This window comes from Lutjanus erythropterus, chromosome 8, assembly GCF_056507025.1.
Source record: "Lutjanus erythropterus isolate fLutEry1 chromosome 8, fLutEry1.hap2, whole genome shotgun sequence".
NCBI lineage: Eukaryota > Metazoa > Chordata > Actinopteri > Lutjaniformes > Lutjanidae > Lutjanus > Lutjanus erythropterus.
The window spans coordinates 21290060-21310647 of NC_139324.1; the positions used below are offsets into that span (position 1 = coordinate 21290060).

The window sequence follows — 20588 nt, forward strand, 5'->3', positions numbered from 1 at the left end:
AAGCTGCTTTTGTTTACTTCTCTGTGGAAAGTGTTTCTAAAATTGCTGGCAATTTCAATGTTAAATCTGCTACTGTTATCACTGTAAACTTCAGTGTGAGAATGAAAAGTTTGTAGCAACAGTAACTAAGGAGGACGGGGCTTAACAAAGAGTAAGTTAGGTTTAGGTTAGGGTTAGAACTAGTATCATAGAACTAGTATCATACTAGTACCATCACTCAGATGGGTAGGGTAATGGTAAGGGGCTAAGGAATGTATTATGTCAGTGATGGGTCCCCACAAATATAGTAACACGAGTCTGTTTATGTGTGTGTAAGTGTGAGCGTGCCTGTGTCTTCCCTGAAACATACCCAACCTCTGCTTGTACCACTGAACAGGCACAGCCAGACAACTAGTTTCTCCCACAATGTGTCGCACGGTGCCACCACAATAACTCATTTAGTTTCGTTACTGTCGCTGTTCACACAGCCAGCAGCGCACAAACAATACAATACAATGTCTTGTACACAATGTCAACCCCGTGAGCTGGAGTATTACCACCAAAACACAGCCAGCTGGGGCTGGGCTACCGTCAGCCTCAGCCTTGTAAATGTTGCTCCATCATTAGCAGGATTCTCACACAGTCCTGGAATAGTTTCCTTACAGTTAGTCTAAATAAAAGTCCTATGGGCATTAACTTGAGTCTGGCCAGGCGGCTAGTTATGACTGTTCTGGGTTTATGGGCGGCAGAGGGAGGAGGGCACGGCCGAGCCAAATGTTACTCTGCGTCAGATTCCCTCTCTGATCAGGATACTGTAAGCTGTCATCCACTGGAGAGGGAAGTCTTTTCATTCAACACAGATGGACTGGCACCGCAGGAGATGTGATGTCTGTAGGCCGAACAGGGCACAAAGTATGTCTGAGCCATATGCAGTCAGGCATATAGATGCACGCCCACGCAGATCCATCCAAATGTGCAAGAGCAGTTACAAAAGCACACACATAGGCACAATGCTATGGTTTTATACTGGGTTTATATGTAAATGATGCTCTCATGCAGGGTGGATAACAATGAGAAATGTCAGGGAAAACATTTTAAACCTCTGTACTCTGAACTCTGTAATGCCAGGTCAGAGCTCAGATTTTTCAACTTAGTCCGCATTGTACTTTTTCAACTTGTCGGTTTATGCAAACTTTTGGAGATGTTCATGTTGTCAGTTTTTATAATACTATAATAGCTAGATAGCTAGATAGCTAGATAGATATTAATAAATACATTTAAAATATTGCATTTAATTTCTTTTTTCAATTTGTTGCTTGTATTTATGTATTGAAATATCTGAAACCAACAGTGGCCAGTTTGACAACATAGATGTCTTTTGACCAGAACTGTTGTTTGTCACACATTATTAATAATCTTAGAAAAAAAACTACTTTCTCTACTACAATAATTAGTCAATTAATCAATTAGTTGTCAACTATTAAATTAACTCTCAACTATTTTGATAATTAATTAACCATTTTGAGTCTCTAAAAAATGTTTAAAGTCTCTGATTCCAGCTTCTCAAATGTGAATATTTTCTGGTTTCTTTAGTTCTCTATGACAGTAAACTGAACATCTTTAGGTTGTGGACCAAAACAAAACATTTGAGGAAACGGTGATGAACATTTCTCACCATTTTCTGACATTCTATAGACCAAACAACTAATCAGTTAATCAAGAAACTGATAAAGAAAATAATTGTTTGCTAAAGCACTACCTTTCTCCAACACTAAAATATTAGAAGAGTGAAACAATCTAAAACTCTATATCACCAAATTTAACACCAGCCAACAGTAAGGGGTGAATCAAGACCAAACCTCCGCAACACCTTCCTGTGACATGACGGAACAGAAATAACAGCTGAAGACAGAGATACAGGGATGTTTTTAGAGCTGTTCAGTGGAGTAGAGGTCTTGTCAGGGGAGGAAAAACAGTCAATATAGAGATTTAACATTTCCCACACACACGTGTACAGATCATGATACTCACTCTTGTACGGCGCGGGCTATAGACAGCGCAGTGGAGCCGGTCTCATTAACACTGTCCAAGGTCACGTTTGGCAGGTCGTCGTCATCGCTGTCACTCTTGATCTGCCTTGGCGACAGGCCGTTGGGGTCTGTGTGTGCTGTGAGGACGGGACACAGATATGTGTGTCAGTGGGCATGTGTTATTTTGCGTGTGTGTGTGTGTGTGTGTGTGTGTGTGTGTGTGTAAATACTGAATATGTCCAAGTTAAAGGGATAGTTTGGATTATTTAATGTGGGGTTGTGTGAGGTACTTATTGGTAATCAGTGTATTACTTAAATAGATGCTGGCCTACATACCCCTAGTTTGGAGAAGCACAGAAGATTACCAGCTCGGAAGCTAAGCAATATACTGCTGTGGACAGGCTCAGCATTAAAATATGCTGTATTTAGAATATTTTCACTGCTTTACCTTGCCACCAGGCTCCCTTTACAACTGGAAACTGCTGTTATATAAGCCAAATCTTACTCTTCCTCGCTCAACCTCCTTTTGCAAAACCAGAAATATTTACCTTGCAGAACAGAGGAGCTGCTGGTCAACCACTGCCTTGAATGGTTAGTTTCATGTGTTCTTGTGTGACTTTGACAGATCCCAAGTAAGCTTTTAAAACACTGAAGTCACATAATAACACAAAGAAACCAACCAATCAAGGCAGAAGCAGACCAGCGGAAAAGGATGTCTGATGGCGAGGTAAAGCGGTGTTATTCTAAATATAGCATATGTATAAAAAAAAAATAATTTTTTAGCTAGGCCTTTTTCCTAGGAGGCAAAAATATGTTCTGCTGTTGACCCTGTTCCACAGCAGTTCATTGCTCTGATTCCTACACAGGTACTGCTGCTGCTTCTTCAGACTGGGGGCTCGTCAACCGCCGTCTACTGTTCTGCACTGACTATAGACAAGTAACCCATACAACCCCACTTCAAATAACCCTAGCTATCCCTTTAAAAGTATGTGTGCATACATGAGTGCAGCTCTGCACAGCACTCTGCTTTAAGTTCTCCTACATGTGCAACTGACAGAGAATCATATTCATAATAATGACAAAACATAAAAGGCCTGAAGACAACACAAAAGTCTAACTCCATCAATTCGCTGCTGTATTCTTTTCGCAGAACATCCTGACAATTAACAAGGCAGCTTTGTCCCTACTTTCATTCTTTTCTTTTGCACAGTAACCAAGAGAAAACAAGTCGAACATTTGACTGGTCGGCATGCTATTAAGGATGACCCTCTGAGCCAATGAGCACTGGGGTCTCTTGACAAAGTTACATCTATTCCATAAGTTGTGACAACTTCTCCCCTGAACCACTCATTGGATATATTGCCAGAGCCTGCAGCCATTCTGTCATCTCTCTGTCTCCATGGACACAGGCTGCGTACATCCTGGATAACTCAAGAGATGAATGTGAAAAAAACTACCACAGACTACTTGTCAAAGAAAAGTTCCTGGAAATCCAGTCAGCTAAACACTAATAAAGTCATATAGTTATTAAAAAAAACACAGAAGAATATTTAACTTGGAAACTGCATTGCTAAAATATTGCAGTAACTAATAACTTTTCTTGTTTATGAATATGTAAACGACAATTATATAGAGATGCATTTTCCACTGAGTCCTGCAACATCCCCAGTTACTGCAAGCCTCGTGCTTTTATAAGCTATCAGGACTTCACCCCCACTGCCCTCTCAGCCGAGACTGTGGCCATAATGGCCCATAATAAGGGTCTAGAGTTGGGAGTAGATATGGTGTTATTACTGGGGGCTGGTGGGGGGCTCGGAGGGTGCAAAAATAATACTGTAAGTCTGTTGAAGCATTTGCTTTTAAAGGTTTCTAACCGTTGATGCAGACTAAGACATGCAGAGTGGTCACCAACTCGCCTACCCTATGGAAAACCTGTAATTAGTTTGAAATGCATCGTGTGCTGGAAAGGGGTATTTTGAGCGAGGGACACAAAGGAGGAGTGGTGGAGAGGTGGGCAGAGCACCGGATTTCTTTCTTTCTCTCCTGTTGTTTCCAGTCAAGCCCTGTTTCCATGGCAACCTCCTGCCGGAGACAGGGAGACAGCAGTGAAAGGAAGGGTACCCGCCCTCTCTTAAAGAGGATGGCCAACCTGTGTGTGTGTGTGTGTGTCTGTGTGTGTCTGTGTGTGTCTGTGTGTGTCTGTATGTGTGTGTGTGTGCATGAGGATGAGTGGAAGTGCATGCAAGTGTTTTTGTATCTGTGTTGAAAGCTTCAGTATGACTGAGACTTGCATCATTGCACATGGTTGTTGGGTTTGTATCAAGTCAAACAAGGTAAACGTGGGTTCTTGACCCTCACATTAAACTTTATATGGGGGAATGGGCTTTAGTTAGTGACTCCTGATGTCAACAACTTGTTTTTCCATCCATCAACCAATACCTACAATACTTGAAAAAGAAAACAAGATATCTTGTAGCACTTATTTAATCTGATGTGGGAAGTATTTTTTCTATATCCAGCACCAGTGCTAAGTACACACACATCACGTGCTGTTCAAAGGACTCCAAGTGCTGAAGAAGGCACCCAGAAAGCATTTCACAGCTCTACCTACTGCAGTAATAAACTCTGCTAGAGTGTAGATACTCATATTGAAACTAGAAGTCCTAAGGCATCCATTGGTACCAACTATGTGATCCTAGCTTGTCAGGAATTGGGTGCAGGACTTTAACACCATAGTCCAGGGTTCATGTCCAGACTCTTGCAACAAAAATGCTTTTGTTAAGGTGAAAAAATATCATAATTTTGGGGAAGTTTATATGATAAAAGCACTTTGGGTAGGCTTTGGTAAAGACTGTGATTTTTTGGCAACAAAAGCACTTTGTTAGTCTGTCTTAAATCTTTTTGCAGCTGTGACTCCCATCAGTTTCTTGCTCTGGTGCAGGCATACACACACTGACACAGGAATCTCAAATCACACACACTTGACTTTTGAGTAATGCTGTAGTCACGAGTGGATTAAACAAATTAAACATGTTGTCAGTGACATTTTATCGACTCGCCTCATTATGTTAATATAAACATATTTTGGTCGGCATCACATCTACCTAAAAAAACATACTTGCTGTTGCATATTTGTTGTATATAAATGTAATTGCTGGGAGACAAGGCTATTTCACTGGATAAAATGAACTATTGTGACCTCTAGCATAATCACAATCTGAATAAACAACAAACTAAAGTCATGGATGGATGGGTTTCCTAAGTATACTGAAAATTTCCAGGACAAAACTTACCATCTAATCATCGAAAAATGCAGTTCTTACAGAAAATTCCAATTGTTAAAGGTTTTTGACACCAAATCACTGATTTTTTCTATGGTACCCCTCAATGTGTACGGCTGTAAATGTGGTATTTTGAAGGTATTTTGACCATTTTTCTGAATTCCTAAGTGGTCAAAATGGCTATATTTTGCACCAAGTCTGTGTTATAAATGGTATCAACCCAAAAACTGGCGCAGCAACTTATGAGACATAAAAGAACATGGGAATGACCATCATACTTCCATCATGATGTTCTAATTACGCTTATGGTACTCAACTGACCAGCAGCATCTCTGTGTAAATCTTCTCAGTCACATTAAAGCGAAATGGAGACATTTTGTGTTCGTTTTTTTCACATTTTAAAACTGGTCACCATTCACTCCAATTGTACTGGATTTGGCTGCAACGCTGTTTTCCGCTGAAGCTCCGGGAGTGTTTTGTGACCTGGAGATCTTCACCCATCCTCACATCAGCACAGGGCTCAGTAGATATTGAGTGAAATTTCATTTCTGAGTGAACTATCGCTTTAAGTGCAATAAATAGCTAAATGTTCTGTTTGTCTGCTGGTTGCTTTCTCATTAAAAATGACTGTATGCACCACACCCAACATTAAACACTCATTCACCCCATTTCCTTTGTGTTTGGTGCCTTCAGAGCTGGGCAGAGCTGATGCTGTGCTGTACTTGTGTGCGTGTATGTGTTTGTGTAAGTGCCACCCATCTTCAATAACCATCCACACCCTCTTATGCAAGTCTTGTTTTTCCTGTCCTTCCTTCTTTCCTCTCCTCTCCTTTGGAGCAGACATCCAGCATTTAAAACGCCCATCTCTAAGGGGACCACCACACCCAGCAGCCGGCCAAGTGTCTGTCTGAGCACATGCCCTAATTACACATCTCTGTTTGTTTGCTTGTATGTACAGAGAACGCACGGGTGTGAGTTAAGGGTGTCTGTCCATCCTACAGTGCAGGGAGTGACAAGAAGCAGCCTCTTTTACAACCAACAGTTGCCCTGTGTACAGCTTGAGCTGGACAGAAACACCTACTGTAGGCTCACTCCCAGTGGTTCACAGTAAAACCACACCCAGAGAGAAAACACAGTCAAGACCAGGCCAGAAAGGTCTAAAACTGCCTCAGATATTTGCTCCTTGAGAGAAAGAAAGGTAACAACAGGTGTGGTCCTGGTTACCTGCACCAGAGGCTATTTAAAACAGCAAAGTAAAGTCTCTGTCAGTTAAGGATGGGAGAGCCTTTGAACCTGTAAACCTTGTCTTCACTCTGAAGGTAGAACATTATGGCCTGAGGGGCCGTCTCTGAAAGAACGTACACACACTGTCAGCTTTCACAGCACTGTATCTGCAAGTTCTTTGACTATAGATAGTAGGGCATCTGGGCAGAGAAATACACCATCATAAACAGCTTGTCATTGGGTATCTCCTGCTGTATCACACACATATTGCAGCTCTTTCTTCACAGCATGATGCCAGTATGGACCTGACTGTCATCGCATTGGTTTTGACCCAGAAACTGCTTAATCAGACATGAACTACTTTTTAATCCATTTGTCAAAAGGATCTCCATGAAAATCTATGGGCTTTTCATTATTTTGGAAGGCTTTTAAGTAGAGCTGCAACAATTGCTTAGTTGATCGATCGAAAGAAAATTATTTGCCAAGAGTTTTGATAACTGATTAATCGATTTTTCAAGCAAAATGTGTGATGACTCACTGTCTCAGCCATGGCCTGTGGTTGTGTGTGTCTTGCCCAGGGAGCCTGTCTGTGTTTCTGTTTTCCTGTGGTCCTGGTGGGTGGAGTTTATTAGTGCAACTGGATGCACCTGGCCAGTCCACCCAGAGTGCATTTAAGATCAGCTATCCATTCTTGCCCTCTCTCAGATTCAAATACGTCTTTTTTAGTGCAACTTTGTGTACTTGGCCTAAGAGACAAGTCGTAACAAACTGGGGGCTCATTTGGGTTCAGTTTATTACGACCTGGCTCTTAGGCCATGTCAAAAGAAGGGAAGCACACAGCTGCAATAAAAAGGCATATTTTTTTGACAAAAGAAAGTATTAAAATTTAATAACTGAATATATGGAGTGGTAAATCAGTAGATGTTACAAACATAATGCTTCCGGCCATAACGCAAATAATCATTAGCTGCAGGCCTACTTTTAAGCACACCTTAGCAAGAACATTATTGATGTATATTGAGATTTTTGACAACCGGTTGATTTAGTTAAATATTTTTTGTGATCTAACTGACCTCTACTTGCTGTTTCTTAGTAGGTGGAGAAACTGTCAAAGCTTTCATGAGACGACTCATCATGACGGAGGAGCACAATCATAATGCTTTACCTTTTCCTTTACAGTTCTCTGAGTTCTTAAATTATTGCTGGCACACCTTTGAAATTACAGAGTTTCTAACTGGAATTAATGAAAGAGGTTCAAGCATAAATCCCCAAAGAATAAATGATAATGGAGTAAATTCGGGGAAGGTGGTCTCACCTTTGCCCTGGCTTTTGACCTCATCCAGCAGAGGTAGCATGATGGTGTTGTTGAGGCTGGAGGGTGATCGAACGGCAGTGGTGTACATGAGGGGCAGTGACTGTACCACAACTGGGATGCGGTGAACATGGCTGGCCAGCTTCCCTGCTCCCTGCAGGCTCAGAGGGCTGGATGGAGGCGGCGGCACAGAGTGCAGGATGTGCAAATACGGCTGACCTCTCACCCCGCTTCCGGGGGCGACCAGAGGGCCTGGTGTGAGCACCGATGAGGCTGAGGTGATAACCGATGGAGAGGAGGAGGAGGAGGATGACGACGATAAAGAAGACGGAGAGAAAGCGGATCTGAGAGGGGAAGAAGACAAGGTGGTGGGAGGGGTGGTGGATGAAGACGAGGGGCGGGGTTTGTTGATTGACAGGTCGACAGGCTCGGTCTGCGTGTGGAAGTGCAGGTCGTGAGCGAGCAGGTCTTCTGGAGGTTCAGCTTTGACTCTGCTGAGGAAGAAGGGGACGCCGTCCATCGCAGAATAAGGGCGCACTTTAGGTGACTGTGGGAGAAAAAGAAAAATTGACGTGAGATTTCTCCTCCACTGTTTCATTCATTCATTTTGTCATTTTAATGCTTTAAAAATACACTTGACTGCCTCACACAACAGGCAAGAAATAAGTAGGAGAAACAATATATCTACAATTAACAAATTCATGGACAAAAAGTGATGTGTGAATGAATTCAGGACAAGGACACTTGTTTTTGTAAAAGTATTCAGCTTCAGAAACATCTAGAAGAGTTCTCAAGAATCTTGAGAGTGAAGACGACCAGTCCACTGATGGTGAAGCACCTACTGCAATGCCATCATCAACTGTCTTTAATGTGCATAGAGTAGTGTAATGGTATCAATCAAACACCCTGGGTTGACCTAACTGTATAAACTTAATAAGGAAAAAAGACAGGCTGATGAGTTTCTCAATTTAAACTCTGTTATTTACGTAAAACAGGGGTTTTTAAAGTCTGAGTATGTGGGCCTCGACTCAGACAATGCTTGGTAAAAGATGCCCCTTTAATTTAATTTGTTTATTTTGCTTGACTACTGGATGTCCATGAAATCATGGATATTTTGTCACATAGGCGCCCAACTATTAAGCCAAGATAGTGTAATATGACTGTTTAACATAACATCAGACTACACTGAATACATAAATAATCTCTCTGAACTATCTCTTTAACCAAAGCACACACATTTAGGCTATTCTATGTGATTTTCTTTTGATTATTAATGTAACATTTTTTCACTTCCACTCACTGAACCTCCCCTGAAACTGTCCCTGCTCCCTGGGGAGGCCCCCACTTTGAAAACCTCTGATAACTTTTGTTATTCGTTTAGAGCATTAAAGGCAACCAGGCAGCTTTACAAAAATGAAATAGATTATTTGAAAATGTTTTGGCATAAATCTGATTTAGATCACCCCAGTAATGGAATTTGATTCCAACAAGTAGCCACTATCATGTTCAACTTCTCATGTCCATAACAAACCAAATTTCATGATAATCGCTTCACGTGTCGAGCTTCTCTTTAATGGATCATGACATATCGGGTATGGAATTTATCTGCAGATGCTCCAGAAGATGAGACAAAAGTTTTCTATGGATGTCAGGTTTTGAGACACAACAAAGGCCAAAAGGTCAGCCTTGTTTTTAGCCTAGCAGTTATTGATGACTTGCAGCCCCTAGCCAGACTCTTGTTTGGGAACTAGTGAGCTTGACAACTGTAACAACGTCTTTTCTGGTTTCTTGGGGTTTCTTCTTTCTGGGTTTTACTTAGGCTTCATTATAATGATAGACTATTTTGTCCTTGTAAACCGTTTTGTTGCATAGCATTTACTAAACCGAGATGACTGTTACTTACACAACTTACACAATTTGTGCTATTCACCTGCCCGCCAAGCAACTTAGCAACAGCCGAGTGAGCTAACTGAGAATAATGCTGTACACTTTAATAAGACAAGCATGAGGAGACACATGCATGCATTCAACTCACATTCTGCAGGTGCAAACAAGTGAAATTTGTCCATTAGCAAAATCAGAATTAAAATTTCTCAATTAATCCTTTGGAATCATGATTTTTGAACCAGTTCTTATTTGGAATCCCTAATGTTACTAGTATGTGAGATTAGTAGTGGGGAAGCTCCAGTCCCATTGACCACGCACACATACACATACACACATGACCCACTGCATGATCTCCTCTCAGCAGAGATAACAATACTGCATGATGGAGATATGTCATAAAAGTATACGCAGTGATATTTATTAGGAAAAAAGTTCATTTCCTCAAGTCCATTCAAGCATTCAACTCCTCCTGAGAAGTCCCCCTGGTTTACATGATGTCATACGCAGATGAAACGCAGAGGAGTAAAGATAGCGTCTCTCACACTCGCCTCCTTTCATCGTACACTTTCTCTGCTCTCTGGCGTGGGTGGCTCTCTCACTCTTTTCCTCCTGTTTTCCATCACTCCCACAGAATCGTAGCTCTCTTGGCTCCCCCCTCGTATCTCTCCTAAATCTCCTTTGTGACGGTGGAAAAACATCATATGGGCTCAATTTCCTGACCGTCTCTCTATGTCTCTCAGCGATGGGCCTCCTAAGGCCAACGCTGGTGGCTCAGTGTATCCCTCAACACATCTTTCACTTAACACCAAGCAGACTGTAACACAACCGCTCCATCTGTCCGCACAAGTTTCAGGAACCTGTTTACTTGGAAAAGATAATGAGGAACATACACAGTTGAAAAGCGACACTCACCCCTGCTACTAGCTATTTGTTTCTCCAGACTCCCACACTTTGGAGCATCTTTGATATCACAATTTTTGTTATAATGTCAGATGAACCATGTTTCATGTGATGTAGCAGATCTCGACTGACTGTGCTCGATGTGGGAGGGGTGCTAAAGTGTGTGGTGAGCGGTGTTGATCCTCACAGTGGAGCCTTTCAGAGGCTGAGTCACAGTTAGGGCCATCAGGGAGCGAGCACATCCAGGATTTTTTACTAATCATACAGGAAAAGCTCATTAAAGTGAAGGGAAAAACTCAAATTCGCACTCCAATCGCAGCTGCTGCAGATATAAAAAATGTTCTGTAGTGTGGATTTTAATCCTCGCTTTTGTTTTTGAGACTCACATTTCTTTCCTCTTATGTAATGCTGGCTGAGAGTGGGTCTGCGGTGAATTACGAATTTTTCTGAGTGGTGTGTGTGCTTGTGTGTGTGTTGTTTTATGTAGTAGCTTACTATTTTTACTCCAGACTTGTATACTCGTTTTCAGCCTACAGGAAATGTTACGACCCCATGAATCAAAATGGGCTTCTCCCTGTGTAACTCCTGCTCAGTTGGAAAACAAACCCTGCCCCATGAAATATGCCCTCTGATGACCTCTGATGACCTCTGGACCTCAGTGGGGTTCAGCTCTGGGTCAGTGGTGTCAGGTCAAGGTTCACAGCACATTATGATCTGCTTCATCATACCACCCACCAAGCATTTTAATGGGTTTTTACACAGCTTTATGTATGTAATCATGCTTTTGCAGGAAAAAAACAATTTAATTATTTTGATTTGAGGTTTTTTTTACTTAGAGAGAAGAGAATATAAACAGCCTTTAGTGTCACAACTGAAAACAGCTTAAAGGGATTATTTGAAGTGGGACTGTATGGGGTATTTATCTATAGTCAGTGTAATACCTACAGTAGATGACAGCCAGCACGCCCCCAAGCAGAAAATCCTCAAAATTAACCAGCTAAATTTTCACATTTTGCTTGGAAAATTACTGAAACGATTGATCAACGCAATTCAATTGTTTCAGTAATTCGCAATTCACAATTCCAGTCCATTTTCCTTTGATCGACTAATCAATAAATCAACTAATCGTTGCAGCTCTAGTTTGCTTGTTTTATTGTGCAAATCCGAGCCAACTTTTCAACACATCAAAGTCAAAATAACATGAACAACTGAGATACCAGCAACTCCAGTATAAGTAAAGGTGAAGGTAAAATTTCTAATTTTGCCTGTTAGGTCTGGTTGTTTTGGAGAAAGTGATATTTGGCTAACATAACAGCATCAGAAAAGGCTGTCTGACAGAAAGGTTAAGCAGTGAAAATATTCTAAATATAATACAGTTAAACTGATGTTGATTTTCTGGGTGGACCTCTTTTAAATGGTTAAAACACATTTTGCTGCTGACCCTGTCCACAGCAGTACATTGCTTTGCTTCTAACACTGTGACTCCTACTGCTTCTCCTCTTCTTTGAGGTAATGCACTGGCTTTAGATCAGAACTTCATATAGACCCACTTCAACTAACCCGAACAATCCCTTCAAGACTTTTTTAACATATCAAAGAGTATAAACAGCCTTAGTATCGCAACTGAAAAAAAACCTTGACCCCAGCCTTTGTGAATAATTGGATGAGATGATTATTTTTGTTGTACTGTGTTGAAGAAATCATCTTTGGTGGAAACTCCTCAGTTTCTTTTTAGTGGTGCAGCTCAGTCAGTGGAAGTTCCCACAAGGAACTGACCATTTATAGCAAATAGTTATGAAGTTATATTCGGTGGAAAAAGTCTCTGCTCTTTGTGGGAGCTCTCAGAAAATCCGAGCTGCAGTGAGGATTCTGCTGGGAGATCTAACCCCTCTTAATTAAGACATACATTATTAGAAGCATCAGAAGCCTCAACAGAACGGGAGGAGGCCGGGGTGGAGGAGGACGCTGCAGCGGCGAATGGTATTGGCACGAAGGTCTCTGTATCAAGAGGTGTCAGGTTGTAATGGCTGTTCTGTACACCTGTAAGAATATGATTGGGTTTAATTAGTCAGCTTGTTAATGAGAGAGCCACTGATGGTAAAACATGAATGGAGCAGCTGATGTAACCTCTTCTTTACTGCTTTGCAATGCTTCATTTTTTTAATTTGCAAATGTTGGTTGTAGAATTGTTTTGTCCTCTTATAACACAATGAGTCATGTCCCTGGGGTGACTGTTAAGAAGTTATAACTCTGATGGGTGGAGACCCTGAGTTTGCAGAGAAAGAATTTGTTGTACTCTTTGTTATACTCACAATATTCATATGTTAGAAATGCATATAGCAACAGATTTTCTTTCAGTTAATCAGAGTCACCGTTTAGAGTTGGTAACGCTTTACTTTAAGTCCCGCTGTTTATTAATGTACAGATGTAAGACTACCCTTATAAATGATTTCTAAATGGTTAATAATTATGTTATTAAATGGGTTGTAAACACTTAAATAATAAATCGGTAGTTATGTTTTCAAATTAGCAATCGGTTGCGTTACAATTTTACCCCATTTTCATCGCTGCAAGAAGCACTGCCACCTGCACCTGTCAGCAGAGCAGACTGGGGGCGTCTATTTTGTATTTAAGACAGAGGACATACAACCTACATTGTCGATGGTCACTAAAATTGCAGAGTATTTCAAGTTGAGTCTCAATATGGATGAACTGAACAAATTCCCAGTGATCAAATCTTTCTTTGAGTCAATACGCCACACCATAAAGACCAGCACAGCCGTGTAAAGGCTTGTCAGCCTTGGATGTCTCATCAGAAGAGCGACAAATTTTATTCAATTTAAAAATCAATTTCAATTTAAAAAACTTCTCCTAAATTATAAAACAGTATTTAGACACATGCTGTGCACCAGTGGTGGGTTTGATTTCGAGCCTCGCATGAACCAGGAAACTTAATCGATTTCTCAAGCTGTGCCTAAGTGAACTTGTGAGAAGAGAAGGTCAAGTGAGCTGAGGTAAGACAGCTTGATAAATTAGTGGACAAATGAGACAAGAAATGCAACATATAATGTTAGGTATTACTCTAACATCACCACATTGACGGTCACCCAGTGGCCAAATTAGTGTCATGTGCCTAATGAGTAACGTGTTGTTATTTTCAAATGAGTTAGGAGACTGATTGACTTGAGTTGGAGTTGAAGTTTGTACAAATATTTGTAAATACCAATAAATTATTTTGCAAAATAAAAAGCTTATTTATTTCATGCTAAAAATTTAATTAGGCTCATTATTTGTGTGGACTTACTAATCATCATTGTATTTGACGGCCTAGCTGTCCTCACATTTGGCCTTCATTCCCTTGAAAAACTGACATCACCACAAGCTAAGCCTTGTCCCTAAAATGATGTAATTCTAGGCCTGGTGCTTATAAATGCTAAATACGTGCTTCAGAGTCCAGTCTCCTAACCTAAAGATCCCTCCTTTGGGCTATCAACATTTTGTATTTGATTTTATTCCTGACTGGCTGGATCTTTTTGCGGCTTACACAGCTTTACCTTGAGAAATTTTTCAAAAGAAATATCACCTAATTGATAATGTGTCTGTTTGTAATGTCAAATGTGATCTGTGCTTCTCTTGCATCAACTCCTACATAAACTCTGTGCAGCCTTTCTTGACAGACCCTCAGGCTATCATCCAGCTGCTGTTGCACGTGATCTTTCTGTGTTTGCATGTTCTGTATAGGACGTGAGTGTCACGGACTGCCTGAAGCTACCGCCTGAAGGCTTTGAAGTCATTACACCCATTGAGGCTGATCTCAGTGTTTTAGAAATCTTGTCTTACTCAGTAAGGGCTCTTAGGTTGTGTCTAGTAGGATACTAAAGTTCTGCAGTGTTGCCAGTCTTCCCTGCCACTGAAAGAAGACATAATTAAAAGAGGAGGTTGAAGAGAGTATATGCATGTCAACCACCATAAACTGTAATCTTAATACTGTTCAATAGTATTTTATGGTTAACAAAATATATATGTTGTGGTAGACCTAATCTCTGATTGTCTGAGATATGTTTGAAGCTGCTGTGGAAAATATGCACCCACCTGTTCATGCAAATGAATTCTAAGTTAAACCCCCAGGCCAATTTTCACTCATTGCAGATATATCAGTGTATATATGTCAAACAATGAGCGAAAAGAAATAAGAGATTAGAAATGCTAAATATGTGTGAAGTAATTTAGAAAATACAATTTACAATTATACATTTCGTCCATTACAGAGACTTATTTTTCAACTGTAAAAACTCTTTCCTGAAAAGACCATTTTAAAGGGTCCTTAATGTTTAGTATACATTAAAAATATTCAATATCTGCAAATACAGAGTCATCAGTTTTTTTCAAATGCACAAATATCGAAATTAGTAGCAGCTGTATGTAGTCTGCATTTGGTTAGCAGTCAAATTAGTTTTATAGTAATTGAAATCTGTCTTGGTCTCGACACCCAGTTTTGAAAGTGTCAGTCTCTTCCACCGCATTTTTTTTCAGCCTCGTTTCAGTCTTAGACAAAGAAAACCAAGACTGGTCATGACCACGACTGTGGGGATTATACTTATACTTTAAATGCTCTGAGTCAGGCCTGAGATGAACCTTTTCTGGAAAGGGGCTGCAGCAAGCTCCACCCACCGAAGACCCTCCTTTCTGCCTCTCAACAAGCATGCGTTGAGACTCAACTGATGTGTTTGCAGACAGAAAAGCGTTGTAAAAAGTCACCCACAAATCGCTGTGGTTTCAAGTTTAGTTTCTCTCCTGTGTCGCTGTTTGTACTTTCCGGTATCTGCATTATTTTTACTGTTTCATGTTTGCTTTCAGACGTATAGGAGTCCTGTTAAGTTACTGCTAATGAAAACTCAACTTTTTCCAATCTAGCTGCTTCATAAAAAAAGCCTTTAAATAACAAAATAATACAGGACTTTTATTATGAAGACTTTATAGGAACTAAAGTGTTTATTCATTGTTTCACAGCTGCTCCACTGGAGCTAAGCTGGTCATTAACAAACACACTTTCAACTAGAAAACATCATAACAATGTCAATGTTCTCCCTTGTAGTTTGGTTTAAACAACTTGGGTTATATTCAAATGAATCTGAATTAATTATAAGCTCATTCAATTTCATTTAAACTTGCTTTTTTGATAAACAGGCAGCTGACCGAGAATGCTGTGGCAAACCACCTGAGGGAACTGAACTTAAGATGGGTGATTGTTTTCACTGATGACTTCCACTTTTCAAATATAAAAAAGAATGTGTTAACTCTGCTTTCAAAAGTGTTAAGCTCACTGTTTTTTTGCTGCCTCTCTGTTTTTGGACCATGATCATGACAGTCAGTAACTGACAACCTGGTAAACTTTTACAGTGTAAAAAGGGAGATACTAGTGCACTTGTGTGTAAAGGTCAAAACAACAGAGTGTTTAGTCTAACGCAAAAGTGAAAAACAGAAAAGTTATTTGCATTTTGGGGTTAAGTTCTCAGGCATATCTAAACCAGCACGAATGGAAACCTGAAGCCACCCCCACTTTCATTTTGACAGATACAAACACATGTACGCGCTCAAACCTACACACACGCACACACTCTGACACACATATAAAGATATGCTCGACCCGCCTGCCTGCCTCTGTGCACATGCCATTGTCTTTATTAGGGGATACTGGTTAGCGGGGCAGATTTTCCAGCCCCTTGCGGGCGAATTGTCTAACGAGGCAGACCATTTCCAGCAAGCCCTTGGCCCCCCGCCACCCAAATGAAGACCACATTTCTGCAGCAGCCTAAACTGTCTGTCTGTGTCTGCCGTCGAAAGGGAAGCACAGTCTGTTAGGGCGAGATTGGATCTCGGTGCACTTCAAAGACGTGTGGGCAGCGGTGCTCACATCCTGTCTGTGACTGACATCACTACACGTATGGAGAATGACTTCAAACTCCGGGTTTTAGGTAGCACAGCTCTTAAACCCTTCAGCCACAGCTGAGAGAAGGACATCGGGAAAGTCACCACCTACTGCCTCCCTGTCAAGCCCTTACATGTGGAGAACAGATTCAATTCTTATCAATACAAAGCACCTACACACCAAACAATTCTCTACAAGAGTTGAGGTAATCTGATGGGTTATCAGCAGCTGGTATTTTTCTCATCCATCACGGACTAATGCTCTCGGGTTTGTCTCAACTGAAACTATTTTGCTCCTCTCACACAGAGTGCTCTTGGTGATATATTAGGGGGCAAGATATTATTGATATGTTATGAATGGAAATCAATAATAACTGAACACTAATTCATCATGATTACAAATATTAAGTGGCTTGCACCCGCTGCACACACAGCTGTGGCACCAACACAAAGCCCTTGTAACCTAGCAACAGCTTCTCCACAACAAGACCACTTTATTTCTAGGTATGCTGGACCAGAGAGCACTGATACAGCATGTGGGCCCTGAAAACCCTGCATGAGGTAACTCCATTATTCCTAACATGGTCAATATACACAGTCTAATTGAACATAATAGTCAAAAATGAGATTGAAATGTGCAATGTAGCCTTCTGATGGAAACAAACTCATCAAAGACGAAGCATTTAACAATTAAGGCAACACAGTTCCTGGAGAGACTATTAACTCCTCCTCTGTGATGAATTCATATTGAGCGATGGAAACAACACACACGTGACACGGAGCACTGCGAGAAGAGTAGAGGCATGCTTGAGATACAGTAGGGGAAGAGATGGAAGTGCAATTTTGAAATACTGAGCTATTGACAAGCCAGCCACAGTGGATGGTTAACAACCACAGCAACCACCATGTTCATGTTTCTTTTTCTCCTGCTTGTTTTACTCAGTGTGTTTCAATGATTGAATCAGTGCTCCAAAAAATTTGACAAGGACCGGTAATGGCTAAAGCTCAGGGATGGATCAATACACACGACCCAAAAGTCTCTATCAATGTTCACATGCTGGGAATTCCATAATTTATTCAAAGTAACGGTGCTTTTCCTGCTCACAGTTGCTAGCTAGGGGCTAGTTGCTATAATTTCCAAGGAAACGTCATAGTAAGTAAAAACTTTATTATTACCAGATCTACTGACATGATTTCTGTCTGAGTCACATCAGCCATGGTGGTTGTTTAACAGATAACAACTGCCATGATCCCACACCACTTCATAGACACCATCAAACTATGTCTTGTGTTTTAATGTAAGAGACAGCAGAATTTACATATTTGTGCATTTAAGTCTCATTTGAAGCCAGCTAAATAACGGCAGTAGTAGATTGGATGCCAGCAACCTGTTTTTTTCATGTCGCTTTTTGTGAAAGTTAATAGCGCAGTGTGAGCTGTGTCAGCTTTGTTGTTATAGTGAAGCCAGCCAGATCTGCATTGTGATCCTCATCGCTGGTGTGTGCTTCTGTGGCTGTGTTGTTACTGTATGTAAATTTATTCGATAGACATGCCCTGTAGGTACGTGGCATACCTACACAGGAAAAACATTGTATAGCTGTGACTAGCACCCAGCAGCTTGCTCAGACCGTAAAGTTGCCCACTAGGCAGTGAGGTGAGCCCAAATGACTTTTTCTACAAAAAAACAAACAAAAAGAAACACAAATAAAAACAAACAAAAGAATACTGCTAATACCACATACCGCACTTTAGAGCCAACCTAAATAACTGCAGGCAAAATCCTGCCACCACGACAGCCCTACCTGTGACAGCGTTTGAAGTGGAAGAGTAGAGAGTGGCGCAGGAATACTATGAGTAAAATCTGGAAATGAGTCAGCTGATTAGCACCCCTGGTTCCCTTGTCTTGACCACAGTGGCTTTTTTGAATTGGTTTTTGGTTATTTGCCTGAAATAAGGTCAACATTTGTTCATCAGATTTGCATGTTTTTTTCTAAAACATAAAATACGTCCGTAAATACCCCACTCATGAATTCTGAAGCTTTTATGTCTTTGAAATGGTGATCGCTAAGACCACAGAGGTTGTTTGGGACGTTACGTCATCACGCTGAACACCAGTCACTTGATGCTGAGTCACAAGACCGTGGTGTGGTTCGTTATGTTAGCTAATGTTAGCTTTTTACTTTTGGCATTTACGCCTCAAAAATCATAAAAGTAGCGCTAGTTTGTTTCTTGCTGAACTTTTGTTCACCACAGAACTTATTTTCTGTACTAATCCAGAAAACAATGGAAAAATCCAATTGGAACCAGAGTGATGCTAACTTCACCGTTGGCCTACAAAAATGTCGTCCTTGCAGCACTCTGTAGTTTGGTGTGTTGTGTTTGTCTGTGCATATTTGTGTCTAAGAGAGCGAGATTACTCGTGTTTGTTAATGAGAAAGACGGGTATGGAAGGATGAGTGGAAATTGAGAGACATAAAGGGGCAGGAACAGAGAGAGACAGATAAGATTTAGAGTTTCCCATGTGACCCTCCTCCCCGAAGCAGTGACTACATCTGCGCAATCACCCTCAGCCAGCACAGACTCTCCGCTGGCCCCAGCCACCTCCCTGAAACACCCCAATGCATTCCTGCTCCAGCTGTGGCTCTCCTCCTCCTCTTGGTTCTTCTCCTCTTCCTGCTTACTACCATGCTCTCCGACCACTCCTCTTAGCCCCCAACGCTCGCTCACTCGCTCTCTAACTCACTCACTTGCTCAGGCCTGGGAGTGATTATCGGCCCATTGCCGGGAGGAGGAAAGACGGAAAGGAAAGCAGGAAAAAAAAAAAGGGGGGGAATTGTCTGGAAAACAACTGCTCTCTTACCCCTTGTTCCGATTCCAGGGGCTCAGCTTTGACTCGGACTGCAGGCATTCCGTCAAGCATTAACATCCTGTTTCTTCGGCTGCCTGTGAAAGGATACAGAGGAGGTGTAAGACGGGTGTTTTAGCATGACTAAGCAGGTCCCACACTCAGTTATTCACACATGGACATCTACAATGTTGTGCACCCACTGAGAAATAAACACATTTTAAATAGATTCATGTTTGAGAATCATCAGAAGCTGACAGACAAAAAGATGCACACAAACTGTGTAAACTCAGTGAGTGCACAGCATGACTCCCTCCTCTACATAATAAAGATTTTCAATTGCCTGGTGGGCTGCTGCAGGGCTAATAACACTTCATAACACTGAATAAAATCCTCTTAACACTTCAATGGAATACAAATACTTGCTTTGATATACAGTTACTCAACAGCAGCGGCAACACAACCAGACAGTATTTTTACCCTAACCACTGGAATAATAAACAATAATTGATTCTGGGGCTGCAACTAATTACTTACATTATCAATTAGTCTGATGATAATTTTTTCAATTAATCGATTAGTTGTTTGGTCCACAAAATATCAGAAAATGGTGAATAAGTGTTGATCACTGCTTTCCAAAGCCCAAAATGTTGTCCTCACATGTCTTATTTTGTCCACAACCCAAAGTTATTCAGTTTACTGTGATGGAGGACTGAAGAAACCAGAAAATATTCACTTCAATTATCAAAATGATTGACAATTACTTTAAGAGTTGACAACTAATCGATTAATTGACTAATCATTGCAGCTCTAATCCTGCCCCAGGAAGCCGCAATGTTGTGATCACAACAGTTGACACAAAATTCAACCAATCCCCATGAATTCTGCTCAGCCTTGCAATTTTGGCCAGTCATCGTAGCTTCCCATGAGTTCCACCAACCATAGCAGTACCCCGCACAAACATCATATAAGTGTATCTCATTAAACTGACTCAGTTGTTTTTTGAGTTTTTTTTGGCTGCCCTTTGATAGTCAACTTAAACAGTAATCGGTGCCAAAAGTCTTGGTCGACCATAGTTCCAAGACATTCAGATTCATTACCCTTTTAAAAATCTATATAAATTAATTAATTCATATCATAAATGTGCAAACCAGTTGAATAATGGCATAAACTGATGACTTTTATATTTTATAATTGTGTGC

General features: G+C 40.9%; 1 protein-coding gene across 2 annotated transcripts in view; it reads right to left on the minus strand.

The window, feature by feature from the left end:
• The window catches only part of klf12b (Kruppel like factor 12b), a 56568-nt gene that overhangs the window by 13077 nt on the left and 22903 nt on the right, over positions 1-20588 (minus strand). For both annotated transcript variants that reach the window (XM_084724876.1, XM_084724877.1), the window contains exons 2-4: positions 19402-19484; positions 7830-8373; positions 2011-2146 (exon numbers count right to left, since the gene is read on the minus strand). In XM_084724876.1, coding sequence (XP_084581002.1) covers positions 2011-2146; positions 7830-8373; positions 19402-19484 — 763 coding nt within the window. The remainder of the gene's footprint in view (positions 1-2010; positions 2147-7829; positions 8374-19401; positions 19485-20588) is intronic.